Source organism: Triticum aestivum, chromosome 6B (assembly GCF_018294505.1).
Source record: "Triticum aestivum cultivar Chinese Spring chromosome 6B, IWGSC CS RefSeq v2.1, whole genome shotgun sequence".
NCBI classification, from domain to species: domain Eukaryota; kingdom Viridiplantae; phylum Streptophyta; class Magnoliopsida; order Poales; family Poaceae; genus Triticum; species Triticum aestivum.
This window is the reverse complement of record NC_057810.1, coordinates 621,668,394-621,682,659: the sequence shown is the minus strand read 5'-3', so window position 1 is coordinate 621,682,659 and position 14,266 is coordinate 621,668,394. Positions and strand designations below refer to the sequence as shown.

At 41.9% G+C, this 14,266-nt stretch overlaps 3 protein-coding genes and 1 long non-coding RNA gene across 5 annotated transcripts in view; 1 reads left to right on the top strand and 3 right to left on the bottom strand.

Moving 5' to 3' along the window:
• Positions 1-1,345: 1,345 nt before the first annotated feature.
• On the top strand, positions 1,346-5,836 carry LOC123138350 (uncharacterized). 2 transcript variants are annotated; one of them, XR_006469043.1, is made up of 6 exons: positions 1,346-1,453; positions 1,556-1,877; positions 1,969-2,049; positions 2,133-2,195; positions 4,238-4,377; positions 5,475-5,836. It is a non-coding gene; the product is annotated as an uncharacterized lncRNA (long non-coding RNA). The 2 variants fall into 2 exon arrangements; XR_006469042.1 differs by lacking the exon at positions 1,346-1,453 and having other exon boundaries at positions 1,509-1,877; positions 5,480-5,836.
• LOC123138349 (uncharacterized) lies at positions 5,044-5,738 on the bottom strand (the record flags this gene model as incomplete). The annotated part of the gene is given in 2 exon segments (XM_044558316.1): positions 5,044-5,143; positions 5,472-5,738. Coding segments are annotated over 2 exon segments (367 nt in total), but the record flags the coding sequence as incomplete, so codon positions are not given.
• A 2,483-nt stretch (positions 5,837-8,319) lies between the features above and the next one.
• On the bottom strand, positions 8,320-10,944 carry LOC123138348 (5'-adenylylsulfate reductase-like 3). Its single transcript, XM_044558315.1, has 4 exons — positions 10,571-10,944; positions 9,447-9,634; positions 9,224-9,348; positions 8,320-8,917 (listed from the first exon to the last, which is right to left on the bottom strand). Exons 1-4 carry the CDS (start codon positions 10,754-10,756, stop codon positions 8,463-8,465), a joined length of 954 nt encoding a protein of 317 aa, XP_044414250.1. The 5' UTR covers positions 10,757-10,944; the 3' UTR covers positions 8,320-8,462.
• A 1,392-nt stretch (positions 10,945-12,336) lies between these two features.
• LOC123138347 (probable pectin methyltransferase QUA2) overlaps positions 12,337-14,266 on the bottom strand; it is a 5,785-nt gene continuing 3,855 nt past the window's right edge. The window contains exons 7-8 of the mRNA XM_044558314.1: positions 13,744-13,882; positions 12,337-12,996 (exon numbers count right to left, since the gene is read on the bottom strand). Coding sequence (XP_044414249.1) covers positions 12,847-12,996; positions 13,744-13,882 — 289 coding nt within the window. The 3' untranslated portion in view covers positions 12,337-12,846. The remainder of the gene's footprint in view (positions 12,997-13,743; positions 13,883-14,266) is intronic.

The window sequence follows — 14,266 nt, the reverse complement described above, 5'->3', positions numbered from 1 at the left end:
GAGCTGTCCCGCCGCGGGTCGTCGCCTCCCCAGCCACCGGAGCCGCCCCGCCGCGCCCGTGGAACTGCAGTACTTCTTCCCCGTCTTCCACTTGGGCTCTAACTACGGCCTCCGCTTTGTGCACTCGGACGCAATCGCAGCCCCACCATTGCTAGCCTCGCCTCCCACCAGGTAAACGGCCCTGCTTCATCAAGCTCTGACCCTGCTTCTTCTCCTAACTCCGGTCTCTTTCTTCTCCATATTCCAATCTGTTCTAATAGTACATCAATCCAAGCAACTATTTTTAGATCAATTAAGGAATCAATCTTACGATGGCTGATGCTCAATGCAGCGGAGGATTACAGGTGTATTGTCGGTAGTTTCAATTTAATCGGGTGGTCGTCATCACCGTGAGGCCGCCGATGTTTTTGTAACCCCCTAAGTTTGATGTTTTAAAGTCAGAGTTAGTGAAGTTTGGTTGCTTATAGCTAGACGAGTGAGCTTAAAAGTAGACTTATTGTTGTGGTTGTTCAAAAGTTTTTGTTTCTGTTCTTGTTGTCTATGCCCTTTACACATTGACTGATGTTTGTTTCTGCCATCTGAAAAGGCCTTTTCTACCACAGTGTTATCCCTCGGCGTCATTCTCAACAAGCACCAGGACATGGCTTTGTTTCTGCCAAGTATGTATATATAGAAAATATTTATTCTGCAGAAATTTGCTAATTATTACTATAGCTTTGATGCCTACTAGACCAAATCAAAGGCAGGTGCTTTGTTTATCAAGTGAAGTAAGTCAAACTGTTATAGTAGGAGGATTATCCTAACATAACAGTCTTTATTTGTTTCATAGAAATCATGTACAGTTGGTTCAGACAACGCTTAGCATAGATCAAGTTCAGTTGCTCTTGCATTCTTAGATCGATGTTAAAAGGCACATTGTGATCTCATAACGAGCGTTCTAACTGTCATTTTTAAAAACAGAGTCTGCTATTTTCCGAAACGAAATATGAGAAATCAAACCGTATGGTTCTCTAATTTTATGGTACTAAATTTAGATATATTATAGGCACTATTATGATAGCTTCATTTAGTTTACATGAGCATGCCAAGCTAGATGATATTATAGGCCTTTAGGTGTTGCTATTCTCTATTGTCGGCCACATCTTAAATTGTAGTTATTGGTGTTGTTCTTAAGCACAACCCAAAATGATGTGCATCAATTGCATATTTTTCTAAACCTACCAAATTTGACCTGTGCTAATTTTTTCCTTTTAATAAAATAGGTTCACCTTCAAATTTGTATTTTTCGGTTTTTCCTTCTATACTAAATGTGTTTCTGAAAGAGGATGTCAACAGAGCATACAGAAGGAGAGAGCAGCAGCGAGAGAGGAGAAGTTAAGAACAAGACACATGCTTCAGATTAACTCCTATTTCTAAACCAATATGCTTTTGATGATTGAATTAGATTAAAAAGGTATACATTTCTTCATATTAACAGATTCAAATAGTATGATTTCGAAATTCAAATAATTCTTCCATATGTTTGACTACAATGTGTTGTCGTGCAAATATGCAGAAGGATGACCTCGGTTTTGGGGACTTGGTTTTGTGAATCGGTGTGTTATATTGACCAAATATCTTAGTATTTGTACAATGCGGCAATATGGATAGACTTGTCGCTGCTTTTACTGGATTGATATATCATATTGTATGTATAATTATTCAATACATATATACTTGCAACAACTTCTAATCGTAATTTCTTCTCCACCTATAAAGATATATAGAATCATCTTACATATTTTCATGTTGATACCTAATTTTCATATCCATACTGTTGGGGCGAGCTAAAACTACAAGGCCTCACAGTGCATAGGGGCATACAATAAAGTTTTCAGGTTTGTCCCTAGAACTATCATATCCAGACAAGATATTTGCTTGCAGAACCACCAGAGCTGAACCTTGTAGGTAATTTTACATGGTGTACAGGTTGACCTTTCCAACAAGTATTAACATAATCAGTGGCAGGGCGCCCATGATCATCCGTGATTTGCATTGAAGTGAGATAAGGTTTACTCATGTTTTCATATTTTGTTTCTCATTTCTGATTTGCTTGGTTGATTTTCAATTCATGTTGTTCGTTTGACAAAAAGAATCGGGAGAGGAAGGAAAGAGAGGAGGAAGCATAATCTTGGGAGTAAGGAAGATGCTGACAGGTACTTACCATCTTCCATTCATTTCATCTTGCGTTTGGATATGAAGCGGTGGCATAGGTGTGACGATAGTCATGTTTTTGCCATCAACGAGAAGATGTGAAGAGTGATACAAAGTATGTTTTGTTATATGGAAGAGTTACATCTGGATGGAGCATCAAACAACATAATCAAGTCGCGCATGGAACTATAATCCAATCATATAGGCATAGACCATATAGGCATAGCCGTGTTTTCAGTTTTTTAATGTATAGTGGAAGTTATGTAAGTCATTTGAAATATTAATATAAAGAGTTCGTTAGGGATGTTTGATGTGAACCATGTGAACATATTCCCGTAACAAAATAATCTGTGTGAACATATTTGAATGGTGTCATCTTCAAACAAGACCTCTATAGTAGTAGGATTTCCTTATTTATTGTAAGTCTAGAAATTATAGAATTATATTTATAAATTATAATATTGTATATGCAAGGAGCACTTCAATGATTTTGCTTAGCCCTCATAAAATTGTGTATACAAAAAGTTTCCTGTGCTTGAAGTATGTTTTTGCGCTATTTGCATTGATCAATATGTGGCTTGCATGTAAATGATCATTAGAATATTGCTTGCTTTGCATTTCTGAGGTGAGGCAACAATTTTGAATAAAAGATACTCCCTCTGTAAACTAATATAAGAGCTTTTAGATCACTAAAGTAGTAATCTAAACGTGCTTATATTAGTTTATGGAGGGAGTATATATTATTTAGTGATTTTCTTGTTCAGATTTATACCACGTAACAACTGAATAAGGATCAATTTTATTTAGATACGTGCATTTGCACGTGCACGTTTACTATAACAGGAAAAGGTAGACAACATCCAGGAAAAGGTAGACTCGGCTCCTCATCTCATGCTTCTATGAATTTCTACTTGCTAAATCTAGCAGATGCTTCTCTGAATTTCTACAACCTAAGTTTAGTACATGCTTCTCTGAATGTTGGCCTGCCAATTGCTATTGTATTGCAGTCTTGAGAGTACTGTATGCAATCCATTTGTGCCAATGAATTACCACATTTTTATGTTAGTTTTAGGCCATTTGAATGAAGGACTATACAAAATCTCTATGACAATTGTCAATCTACAACAATTTATTTTGTGCAAATGAAATTCAGTACATGCCTCTCTAAATATCTGCAATACAATTAAGACAAATTTCTTCTTATATGTTGGCCTGCCAATTGGTATTGGGTAGGGTACCATGCATGCATGTTTTTCAAAGCAATGGAATGAGTTTAAGCTGACTCTGGCAACTAAGGGTCATGTTTTTTGGCACTGAATATATTATCTGGGGGTTTCCTTTTTAATCCTACGCTTGCAATACAACCATCCCGAGTTACCTGTGAGGCTATGACTCTACAAAGCTTAAGCTGGACTGCAACTACCTCTGAAACGACAGCAAGTAATATATCTAAAAAATTGGTTTTACTACAACAATGTGGAATATATAGCAAAAAGCATCAACCAGCAGAATATACTACTCTAAATGCTTAATATTGCTTTTCTATAGTAGGCTTCCTTGGTTTGTAGTGGCCAGACTAAAATATCACTGTCCATGTGAACTTTACTCTGTTTCTAAGTCAAGTTTTGAACAACTTGGTGGATAGTTCAGAGGTTATATTCTTGATAGTTGACATCTGAAACAAAAGAAAATAATTCTAGAATGATATTTGATTTTGTAGACATCCAACTAGAAAGCCACTTTACAGCGATTGCCACTAAAATAAGCAGAACCCAGCCGTGTGCATTTTCGTACCTATGATTTAATAAAGTAAGCAAAACCCAGCCTTGCCAGAGGTAACCATGATTTAAAATAAGTAGAACCCCGCCTTTTCTGGCCTTGACTGTGCGCTTTCGTGGTTGTGATTGCTTGAAAGGGGTAATCCATGTGTCTGTAACATTGTTGTCTAAATCATAGTGCTCTTAATATTGATTTTGTTAGATTTCAGCACATTATAGAATTTTGTCTGCCGTTCTGTGATTAACGTTAAATGCTATTCATGCAGCTTCTGCATCCACAAAGTCCATGTTCAGAAAAGGCAAAAACTAATCCTTGAGCAAGCTTACTCCTGCAAATGTTGACCATCAAACAATCCTCTTCATGCCCTGTTGAAAATAATTTCTCCACCCAATGGCATCTATCGAGGTATCTCTAAAGCCAATGCATTTAACTTTGTGTGTAATAGCGTTGGAAGCACCCAAGTTTGGGTCCTCTGAATATCATTGTGTTACAGACACAACTCAATTTAAAACAAAAATTATGTTTTTTTACTACTTCTGTAAAATGTAAATTCTAGAACCTTTAGCCAGTAATTCGGGATTGGTTGATACAATGAGCCGCCGAACCTTTGCTTCTGATTATTTTGTTTAACATGTTCAATTATTTGTATGTCTTAAATTAACAGACCTCAAATTTTAGCCGGGGTTGCCAGTTCACTAGAAGCACGACAAATTATCTTCTAAAAAGTAGTATTACTGTTAAATAGTATATGGTCCTGATGAAGTAGTAATAACCTAAATTTAGACCTCTCTCTCATTATATCATCTGAAGTAATGACCTAAATTTATAATAGCCGTAAGGTATGAGTTCTCCAGAAGTTTTTCATTGTTACACTGGAATCAACTTAATCGAACGTCAGTGCCAAATTAATCTACAGATTGGTTGTATGTGTGGAATTAGATTTATTGTGAAACTTGTACTGCCTGAATGTGTCAGCAGGAACTAATTTAGATAACAGGTGCATCTGAACAATAATTCTGTGATATTTCAAATATCAGACCGACAAGATGAGATATGAAAAAGAACATCAACCTGTTGACCTTTTAAAATGAGACTTTGAAGCATCCTGTGTTAGACCTTTGGTTCCTCTGTCATCATCTAGACCTTTGAGTCTTGTATCATATGGAACCCCCTGTTGGTGTCCAGTGGAGAAGGGACAAACATTGAGTACATCCCAATTGACAAACATTGAGTAATGTATGAAAAATGCTTCAGTTAAAATGCAATTCACTCAGTATTTAGCTTGTAATAAGTACTCTTGAGTTTTGTTTCATCCAAATCAGATACAGAATTCCATCATAACAATATAGCAGATTAGCAGGCTTCTAGAATGAAAAGCTTGGCTACAAAGCACATGAGGACTGAACAAACAAAACCTAGCTTTCTTTTCTTCATATAAACTTAGTACTTCAGATAAATCGTTCTGATATATGGAAGTGAGACCTAAGCCCAAGACTTACCAGAGCAGGTTGGGCGGCAGCTTGGCAGCCGGAGCAGGCTTCTATACCTCGGCGTTCTAGGCCGCCGCGGCCAGGAGCTGCGTCGGGCAGGCTGGCGTCGTCGCTGAGGTTGGACACCGGCGGCAGTGTCGATACAGGGGAGACCGGAAGCATTGCTGGCAGCGCGAGGTCGTATCGGAGGTGGAGGCTGCGGGGCGAGCCGTGGTGGGGAGAGGATGCCGAGGGCGAGCCGTGGTGAGGAGAGGAGGCGGCAGGGAGAAGCAACATGTGCGAGGCTGTGAGGTGGGCAGAGTGGATGCTGTGCGATGAGAGGACTGGATTTTTTCTGATAACTAATGCTTCTTTATTTTTTTTCTTGAGAAACACATCTTTATTATTTCTATAAGTTTTTTTTTGAGAATCTCACAAAGCTTTATTACTCAATCATAATGTTCATAGGTACAAAAAGAAGATCGCCGGGTTGTCCTAGCCAAGTGTGTCGGCCAAACCCTAAAGATAACGCATGCTTTGCGAGATTATGGGCCTCCGTATTGGAGGTCCTATACTCATGAGTAAACGAACATGAAATAAAGGTAGTTGCTCTAGTCTTGATTTCCTCGACAATGGCTCCAAATTCTGCTGAGCTTCCCTGTCTGATTGCATCTACCACCACCTTGCAATCGGAGGCAACAAGTAAATGGTTGATATAGAGATCTTCTGAAAGTGCTAATGCCTCCCGAACAGCTAGTGCTTCTAGCACTTGGGGGTTGTGCAGTCCTCTGAAAACGAGAGCTGACGCTCCCATGAACAAACCTCTCTCATCCCTGCAAACCACACCAACTGCGCCAAACGTACCTGGGCGTGACACGGCCGCGTCCACATTGAGTTTGTAGTAATCTGTTGGTGGTGGAATCCACGTACGGGGTCGTGGTACTGCTATCCCATGTGCTTCCTCCTTCTTCAAAAACTCTATGTCTGATAAGTAAGCTTTGATGAAGTTGTCAATGGCAAACGGAGTCTGGTATATATCCTCATGTATAGCTTTCCGTCTTGCACTCCAAATCGCCCATAAAGTAACAATCATCAACTAAAATTGCTCCGGTGGAAGAGAGTCCTTCATGGCAAAGAGCCACAGCCGTGCGTCAGGTTCTGAGGTTGCCCACATGTGCTCGACCATCTCGGCTTCTGAAAGTGCCCACACACACCTAGACACATTACACTCCAGCAAAGAATGCCGCCAGCTATCCTGCCCTCCGCATAGGGAGCAAGCACTCGTAGTGGCCATATGACGATGGTCTAGGACATCTCCCGTAGGGAGTGAGTGTTGCGCCAATCGCCAAGTGAAAAAGCGCAGTTTCGGTGGCACTGACATGTTCCATAGCGAGTTCCACCCCCTCATCTCATGTTCAGAGATGGAAGGATCCTCCCTTTCCTCCAGCCAACAGATTACTATATATTTCTTACGTACGGGGTCGTTCCAACGTACATGCGTCCTTGCATCCAGCAGTCTGCCAAAAAAATATACATATTTCACATGATTATATATAATTTTTGTTTGAAATATATGTCTCATTTTCACAAAATAGACTTAAAAAAGGAATTATGTTCATTGCTATGAAAATGACGACCTCACACAAACATGACGGGTCGGAGGTGCATATAAGTAAGAGAAATATATTTTTCTATGCATGTTAATAATTACTTTATCGAAATACAATTCAAGTGAAGTGGTTTTTAATTGTTTTTCTAATGTTAGTGGTTATCTTTTATATAGACATAAAATTTGACATATATATTATGTCAATTATGATTTTTGTACTCATTTGATTTGTATATTTTTCAGTAATTAATTTAATTTTATATCATGTCAACTCAGTTGATCAATGTTTGAGACGTGCACTCAGTTGATTCCTTTATATTATTCCAAAGGCTTGGCAATGAATTTGAATTAAAGTTATGAACATGATTCACCGGAAATTGGAAGAAGGACGTCATGAATTTGTAATTATAGGAAATTGTACTTTCTAGGTTTTTTTATGGTCTTACTTCTAAATTCGATTTTATCTTGGGTGGATTTTCAAAGCAGGCATGGGTATTGTCCTTTTTGCTTAGCATGCCTTCTTTACTGGTAAAGAAACACATTAGATATATCTGGATTTTTGTTGAGTAAATGAGCATGAGTGCAAATAAATTCAGACACGAACCAAAAACTTTGACGTTTCATTGATTAAGCAGAAGATTGTCCAGTTAATCAACGAAAACCAAAACAAAAGGGTCAAACCCACTCTAGAACACCGTGATGCCACAAGAAACGCCAACCACGCAAACACACACTAGCTTGATCTCGCTCCACCGAACAAGTCACTCTTCCATGTCCGAAAGAAATCATGAGGCACTCTCCCGCGGCGATGAAGAGATAAACATTCCACATGCATGTAGTAGTTGCAACCCACACGGCATGAGGTCCATGCCGTCGAAGTTGCAAAGCTCTCGGGGCCGCCGCCCCAACGTCCACTGGTTCAACATGCCTTGCGCCCTCAACTGGTAGGGCCATCGCCCCCACATGCCACTGCAGAGACGTGCGTTGCACGTGCACGCTTACTAGTACAGAAGAAACGAACGAGGCCTTTTGCTGATTCACTGAAGAACGAGCAGTCAAAGCGCAAAACCCTAGTTCTAGCATCCTCAACTTTCGAACAGAGGCCATGCTCATTCACTGAAGAACGAGCAGTCAAAGCGCAAAACCCTAGTTCTAGCATCCTCAACTTTCGAACAGAGGCCATGCACACAGTTCTAACATATCGTGGAACACGTCAAGCCTTTTTCCTCCAAGAATATGTTTGGGCAACAGCTATTCAAGACAAGGTTATAATGGCAACAATACTGGGGGAGGTGCTTATTCTAATGATGATGTTACAATAGCTAACAAAGCTGGTTACAACAGATTCTTGGTGCTCATATCCTCATCACTCTACTGTACATAATATCCCTGCGGACAAAAAAGTTTACACTTCACCTCAGTTCATTCGTGGAGTTCGTCCTTCCGATAGTGCTTGGTTCTCCGATTGACACAGATGCTAATGATTTGGAGGCCCAGGCAGTGGCATTCCTTGCCCCCTCCTGTAAATTCCCTCGCTTCGAAGGGTATAACCTACTCAATTTCTGTCTTGCTTGCTCGAGGTAGGTGAAGAAATATTCATGCACGCCCATCAAGTTCGCAAACAGAGTATGCCTCCTCCATGCCCATTTTGCTGCAGAAACTATCCTTGGGAATAGAAGATACAGCAACCGCAGGATTACAAAAGAAGCTGCCAGTGCTAGATATGTATCCTGCTGCAGTATATTTTCGGGCGAACGCGCCCACCAGAATGGACAATTCTCCGGTTCAACATCCTTTTTTGGCTCAATTTCATCTAACGGGTGTGGCATGGCCTCCCCATTGGTTGACTCTACTGATGCACTGATGCCTTCATCACATAAATTGACCGTCAGCAAATCAATTAGGAAAACAGATGCAACCACAAAAGATATCATATACACAACAAATTTCAAGTCCAAACTCCAACCACAAGGAGACTCAGGGACACTAGTTTGGAACAAAGATGTCTCATACCACAAGATAGGTGAAAAAATACGAACATATAGCTCAGTTGCTCAATACAATGAAAAACTCTGGTAAGCATGCAAGCAAAACTACAACACAATCCAAACAAAATAGAATACAAAAAAGAATGGAAAAGAAGAAAGAAGTCAGTATGCAACAATTTACACACCTGAAACATCACTGTAGAAAGCAGCTAGTGGCTTAACAGTTCGAGGTCCATGATACCTCACTCGCATTGTTGAATTCAAGAGAAATAGTGTTGGAAAACCATGAATCCCATATCTTGATATTATGCTGCAGTTTCAAATGCAAAGCTTACACTCCATCATAAAACAAATAGTAGCTTATTACACTAAGGAACACATTTTTCTTCAGTCTAAAGGCGGGCATACCTTGGCCTAATTGCAGATTCCTCAAATGCAAAATGGCGAATAGTTGGGAATAAGTGAGCCAACTTCTCGAAATTAGGTTTGCACTCTTGTGAAAACGGGCACCATGAGGCATAGAAAAGTACAGCAATGTACTCATCTTTGTTCAAGTAAAGAAGATTGACTGCCCTCGCCAATGTAGCCTCATCTCCCTATATAATGTTAAAGAAATTTAAGAGACAGCTTCAATTCTACAAGTAGTACAACAGATGGAATATCCTTGTGCTAATGAAGGAAGAGAGGGGCAAACAGGCACTAGAGCACAATAAAAGAAAAAAAAATAACAAAATTAGTTATATAGTACTAGTTGTCAGACTACTTTTAACTCACTTAAATGCAACATGGTGCCATGTTATGGAGAATATGTTTTATCTTCTCATTTTGAGCTCTACATTTTAGGAGAAAAAACAATAGACCAGGATGGAAAACTAAGTCCAAGTTCTTATTATATATTCTTTTTCTAAGTCAGACAAATCCCAAGATGCAAGATGCGACCAAATTGGAAGAAGCACACAATAGTACCCCTGATTATCTGCAAGTGACATGTACATGTCACAAAAACCAATTAATGCAACACACATAGCATAAGCTGCATAACACTTCAGCACAGTATGTTACTACAGGAGCAGGAGGAGCAGAGAATTCCAAACAAATACGAAAGTGGCTTTTTAGGGACATGGCACAAAACCAATAGATGCAACATAGTAACACTTCAGGACAACGTGTTATTATAGGAGCAGGGGGGCAGAGCAGGGAATTTCAAACCAAACACAAAGCTTGTTTGGTCCCTTTTTTAATGGTGGCAGGGGAGCTGCGAAATCCATTGATTAGAAAATGGTATTACAAGAACACCCCTAAAGCTGGCTTGGTCCTAAGGAGAAATTTCTCATAGCTTAACGCATATACAGCTTATCAGTACAGGTTGCCAAAATGCATGAACCAATTGACAGGATAGAAGAACCTATTCACACCCTTGACACCATGTATGGACCTAGGAAATCCCTAATTTCACGACCCCCCAACTTTCACCCCGTCAATAATCTATTCGCCGCGGTATATTTTATCAAAAAAAGCGTCGGATAGCTCACCTCGATGACGCCGACCGGGTCGCCGAGGCGGCGATCCAGCGGCGAGCAGGTGCGGGGAGGCCCAAGCACGGCCTCCTCCGCGGCGGGCACCGGGCACGCCCCGGGATGCGCGGAGGAGCGCCCCGCGGCGGCGAGGAGGAGGAGGAGGAGCAGCGGCGCCGCCCACCGCGGCGACCCCCGGCCCATGGGGCCCTGGCACGGACGCGTCCCCCCGCCCTAGATCTGGGCTCCGGGAGCTCCTCGCATGCGCTGGCCGGCTGGCGCTCGGCGCCGGGGGAGCGCGGCGGCCGCGGCGATTTTCGGTTGCGCTGCGCCGACGGGTGCGGGCGGAGGGTTGGTTTGGGCGTGCGGGATTGCGCCTTTGCGTTGTGAGGCCGAGGCGGGTCGCTTTATCGGGTCCGGGCGCCGGGCCGCAGTCCGATCGCGATCGGACGGACGAGACGCCCGGGCGAGCCGGCCCCCGGGACGCGGGATCCGGAGGATGACGTGCGGGGGCCACCACGCGGTGACGCGGTTGGTCTGCGCAGCCCCCGCCGTAGGGTGGCGCGATATTTACGCCTGCGCGCCTACACCCGCAGAATAGATCACGACACACGTGGACCTATGAAGAAGGCCGGCGGTGGGCCCGCAAAGACACGTCGCCATGGGACCACCCTGTCAGTGGGATATTAAAAGAAAAATGTCTTTGACGCAGATGGTTTTCCTTTGGGTCAGTGTCACGGATAATTGGACGTAGGAGAATAATATGTATGCGCAACTTGCTGCCGCTGCTCTCGTCTTATGGCAAAACTTGTGTGGAGAACAAAATTTGATTTGCTCCGGCATCGCCCCCAAAAGGAATATTACCTTTTTTGTTGGTGCACAAAAGAATCTTATCGTTGGGTCTATAAACTGCAATGGACCGGATTGACTTGCTTATTAAGATTTCGTACGGCCAGCGCGAGATGGTTGATGGAATGGTTCGTTGCGCCTGCGGGTGGGGCCGAACCCTGCGAGGCTGTGACTGAGTGCGTGAGTGAGCGGACGGACCAATCATCTCTGGCCTCACATGGCCCGTCACGGGCACCACACTCGCGAACAAGATTGTGCCAGCCAACTGGCCGATAAAAACAAGCAGCCCAGATGTGCGTTCAAGAGCGGGAAGCGATGGGTCTTTCTTTTGTTAACACCTGCGGTTTCAACTTTCAGCCACGGGACAAACAGCTGCAACCGAATTTGCTTTGGGAGTTGCTCTGCCAGCCCAGGAGTACGACTTGCGAGGAGATAATTTGTCCGTCCTTCGCTGGGTTGACCCTGTGATGCCAAGGAATGGAAGAAACCTTGGATGGAATCAAGGGCCAATGGCATTGGCGGTGTCAATTCCTTTGGATTTGTGGTGGCGTATCGCCATCAATTTGTCTTTGCTGATGATGTGCCTGTGGCAGCTGGAGAACACTATGATATGAGTTAGACGTTCCACCCTGCGTACTAAGTATAATCATGGGAGGGCTCAAATCATACAGCAACACCCATGCAGCTAAAGCTAAACAGCTTCGGCTATGGTCTACGGGCAACTAATCACACACAAAAACGGCATGCAAAATAGCTGCAGGGAATTTTGCACTAGAATCTGTAAGAAAAACTGCAAGTTCCATATGTAGCTGTCCAAAGCAGGAAGTTCCTGCATAATACACATACCATGCTGTGGAACATGCACAAAATCGACACAACGAGAAATGTAGGTGTAAACATCTAATATGAATAATTTCGTTTGCTCTTTCCTATCATTCATCTGAAAAATATTGACCTTCATTTCACAGGACTGTAATCTGGGGATGACCAGTATAAATTTCAACAAATTTTACATACAAGATACAAAAAATGAATGAGCACCATTACAGAGGAGGAGAATGTAACGAGGGAGAGGGAGAAAAATGGAATTATACCTATATGATACATTGGCCGCGATTATGTACGCCACAGCATCATCCCTTTATTAAATATATGGTTTTGCTACAAAATTAACTTTGCCGCCTTCATCACCGTGTGTCCTGGCAGTAAAACCTTGGCCTGCAAAGCTTAGCCGCCAAGCATGTCCTCTGCAGCATGCACTTGCCCGATCAGTCTCATGGCACCTTGCGGCCCATGACGATTCATGACGAGTTAGCTGACCCATTCCTCCAGTGTTTCAACTGGAATTTGTTCCCAGTTGTTCTCGGACAATACGTGTAACAATATTTTGGGGGTAAAGAATAATTCCAATTTCTGAATCGTGTGTCAAGTGTCTGGTATGCTCATTATTTTTTCAGAAAGGGCTTCTGACAGACCAACAGTTTTTCATCGCTAGCTATGTCAAGATCCAATATACGGGCATCCCATCTGAGCTGAGCAGCAACAGATCTTGCAGCTTCAATAAGAGGGGCGGTGTCACGTACTATAATCCAGCCCTGCACAGGCATAAAATAAATACATAATTTTAGACGACACATTGAACACCCATCATCTACTCCCTCCGTTCCTAAATACTCCTATAAGTCTTGTAGAGATTTCACTATGGACTACAGACGGAGCAAAACGAATGAATCCACACTCTAAAATGCATCTATATACATCCGTATGTGGTCCATAGTGGAATCTCTACAAAGACTTATATTTAGGAACGGGGGGAGTAATGGTCAATGCAAGCACTGTTTTACATAGGCTGTAGATATATGTGAGTGAAGGACTTGTCCAAGAGACAGCCTGATTCAAAACTACACGCAGAGTACTTTACAAGGACAATTTCTTAAATCAGGTAAGTGAGAATGTTTGTGCATCAGACCTAAGTTTACGAGATACTGAATGCCGTATCTTCAATAGTAGAGTTCACATTGCCTCTAGATAGAAAAAAACCTAACGCTTGCAATTTGGCCAAACAATGAAGGATGGAGTCTTTGGAATTAAACCAAAATTAATGCTTATCTTGTGGATATCCCAAACTAAACTTTCTTGCATATGGCATAGTTCAGAAGCGACGATAATTAGAATGGAGCCATATGAATCATTTTTTATTTTACTTTTAGAACCACCAACACACAACATGACACCGTTATTGCTCACTGATCAGAATCCATAGGAACCTACATATGAGTTTCATGACTGAACGATCCAGTTCCTATATTAGTATAAACGTAATATTTGCAAAACTTGGTTACCTCTGGTCGTAGGATGCGATCAACTTCCAAGAATATGTCAAGAGTAGAACATCTACGTTTTTGGCGCTTTTCAAGTGATAGAAAGCCATCAGCATGTACCATATCATACGTTCTTGGGTAAGTTGGAAATGCTTCACACCTGAACAGATGTTTGACATTCTATCAGTTAGAGTGATAGTGATCAGAAGATCCACAAGGATAAAACTATCTAAAAGGTAACATTTTACATTGTGGTGATCCCCATCTGATCAAGAAATCATTCTTGTACAAAAATGTAATATGCATAAGCATGCTAAAAAATGCCGTTTGGTAAAAGTTATGAGTCCGTGAAGAGAGATCTGAAGGACTGGAATATCACAAAAGAACTAGCTATGGACAGGGGTGCATGGAAGCTAGCTATCCATGTGCCAGAACCATAAGTTGGTTGCGAGATCTTTTGGGTTTCAGCTCCAGCCTACCCCAACTTGTTTGGAACTAAAGGCTTTGTTGTTGTTGTAGATAAAAGTTATGAGTCGCGGCTGTG

Coding starts and splice junctions, on each gene's coding strand:
- LOC123138348 (XM_044558315.1), bottom strand. CDS start 10,756: ATGGGCCGGGGGTCGCCGCGGTGGGCGGCGCCGCTGCTCCTCCTCCTC. Junction 9,349..9,446: donor GAATCTGCAATTAGGCCAAG/GTATGCCCGCCT, acceptor TTGAAACTGCAG/CATAATATCAAGATATGGGA. Junction 8,918..9,223: donor TTTCTACAGTGATGTTTCAG/GTGTGTAAATTG, acceptor TATGTGATGAAG/GCATCAGTGCATCAGTAGAG.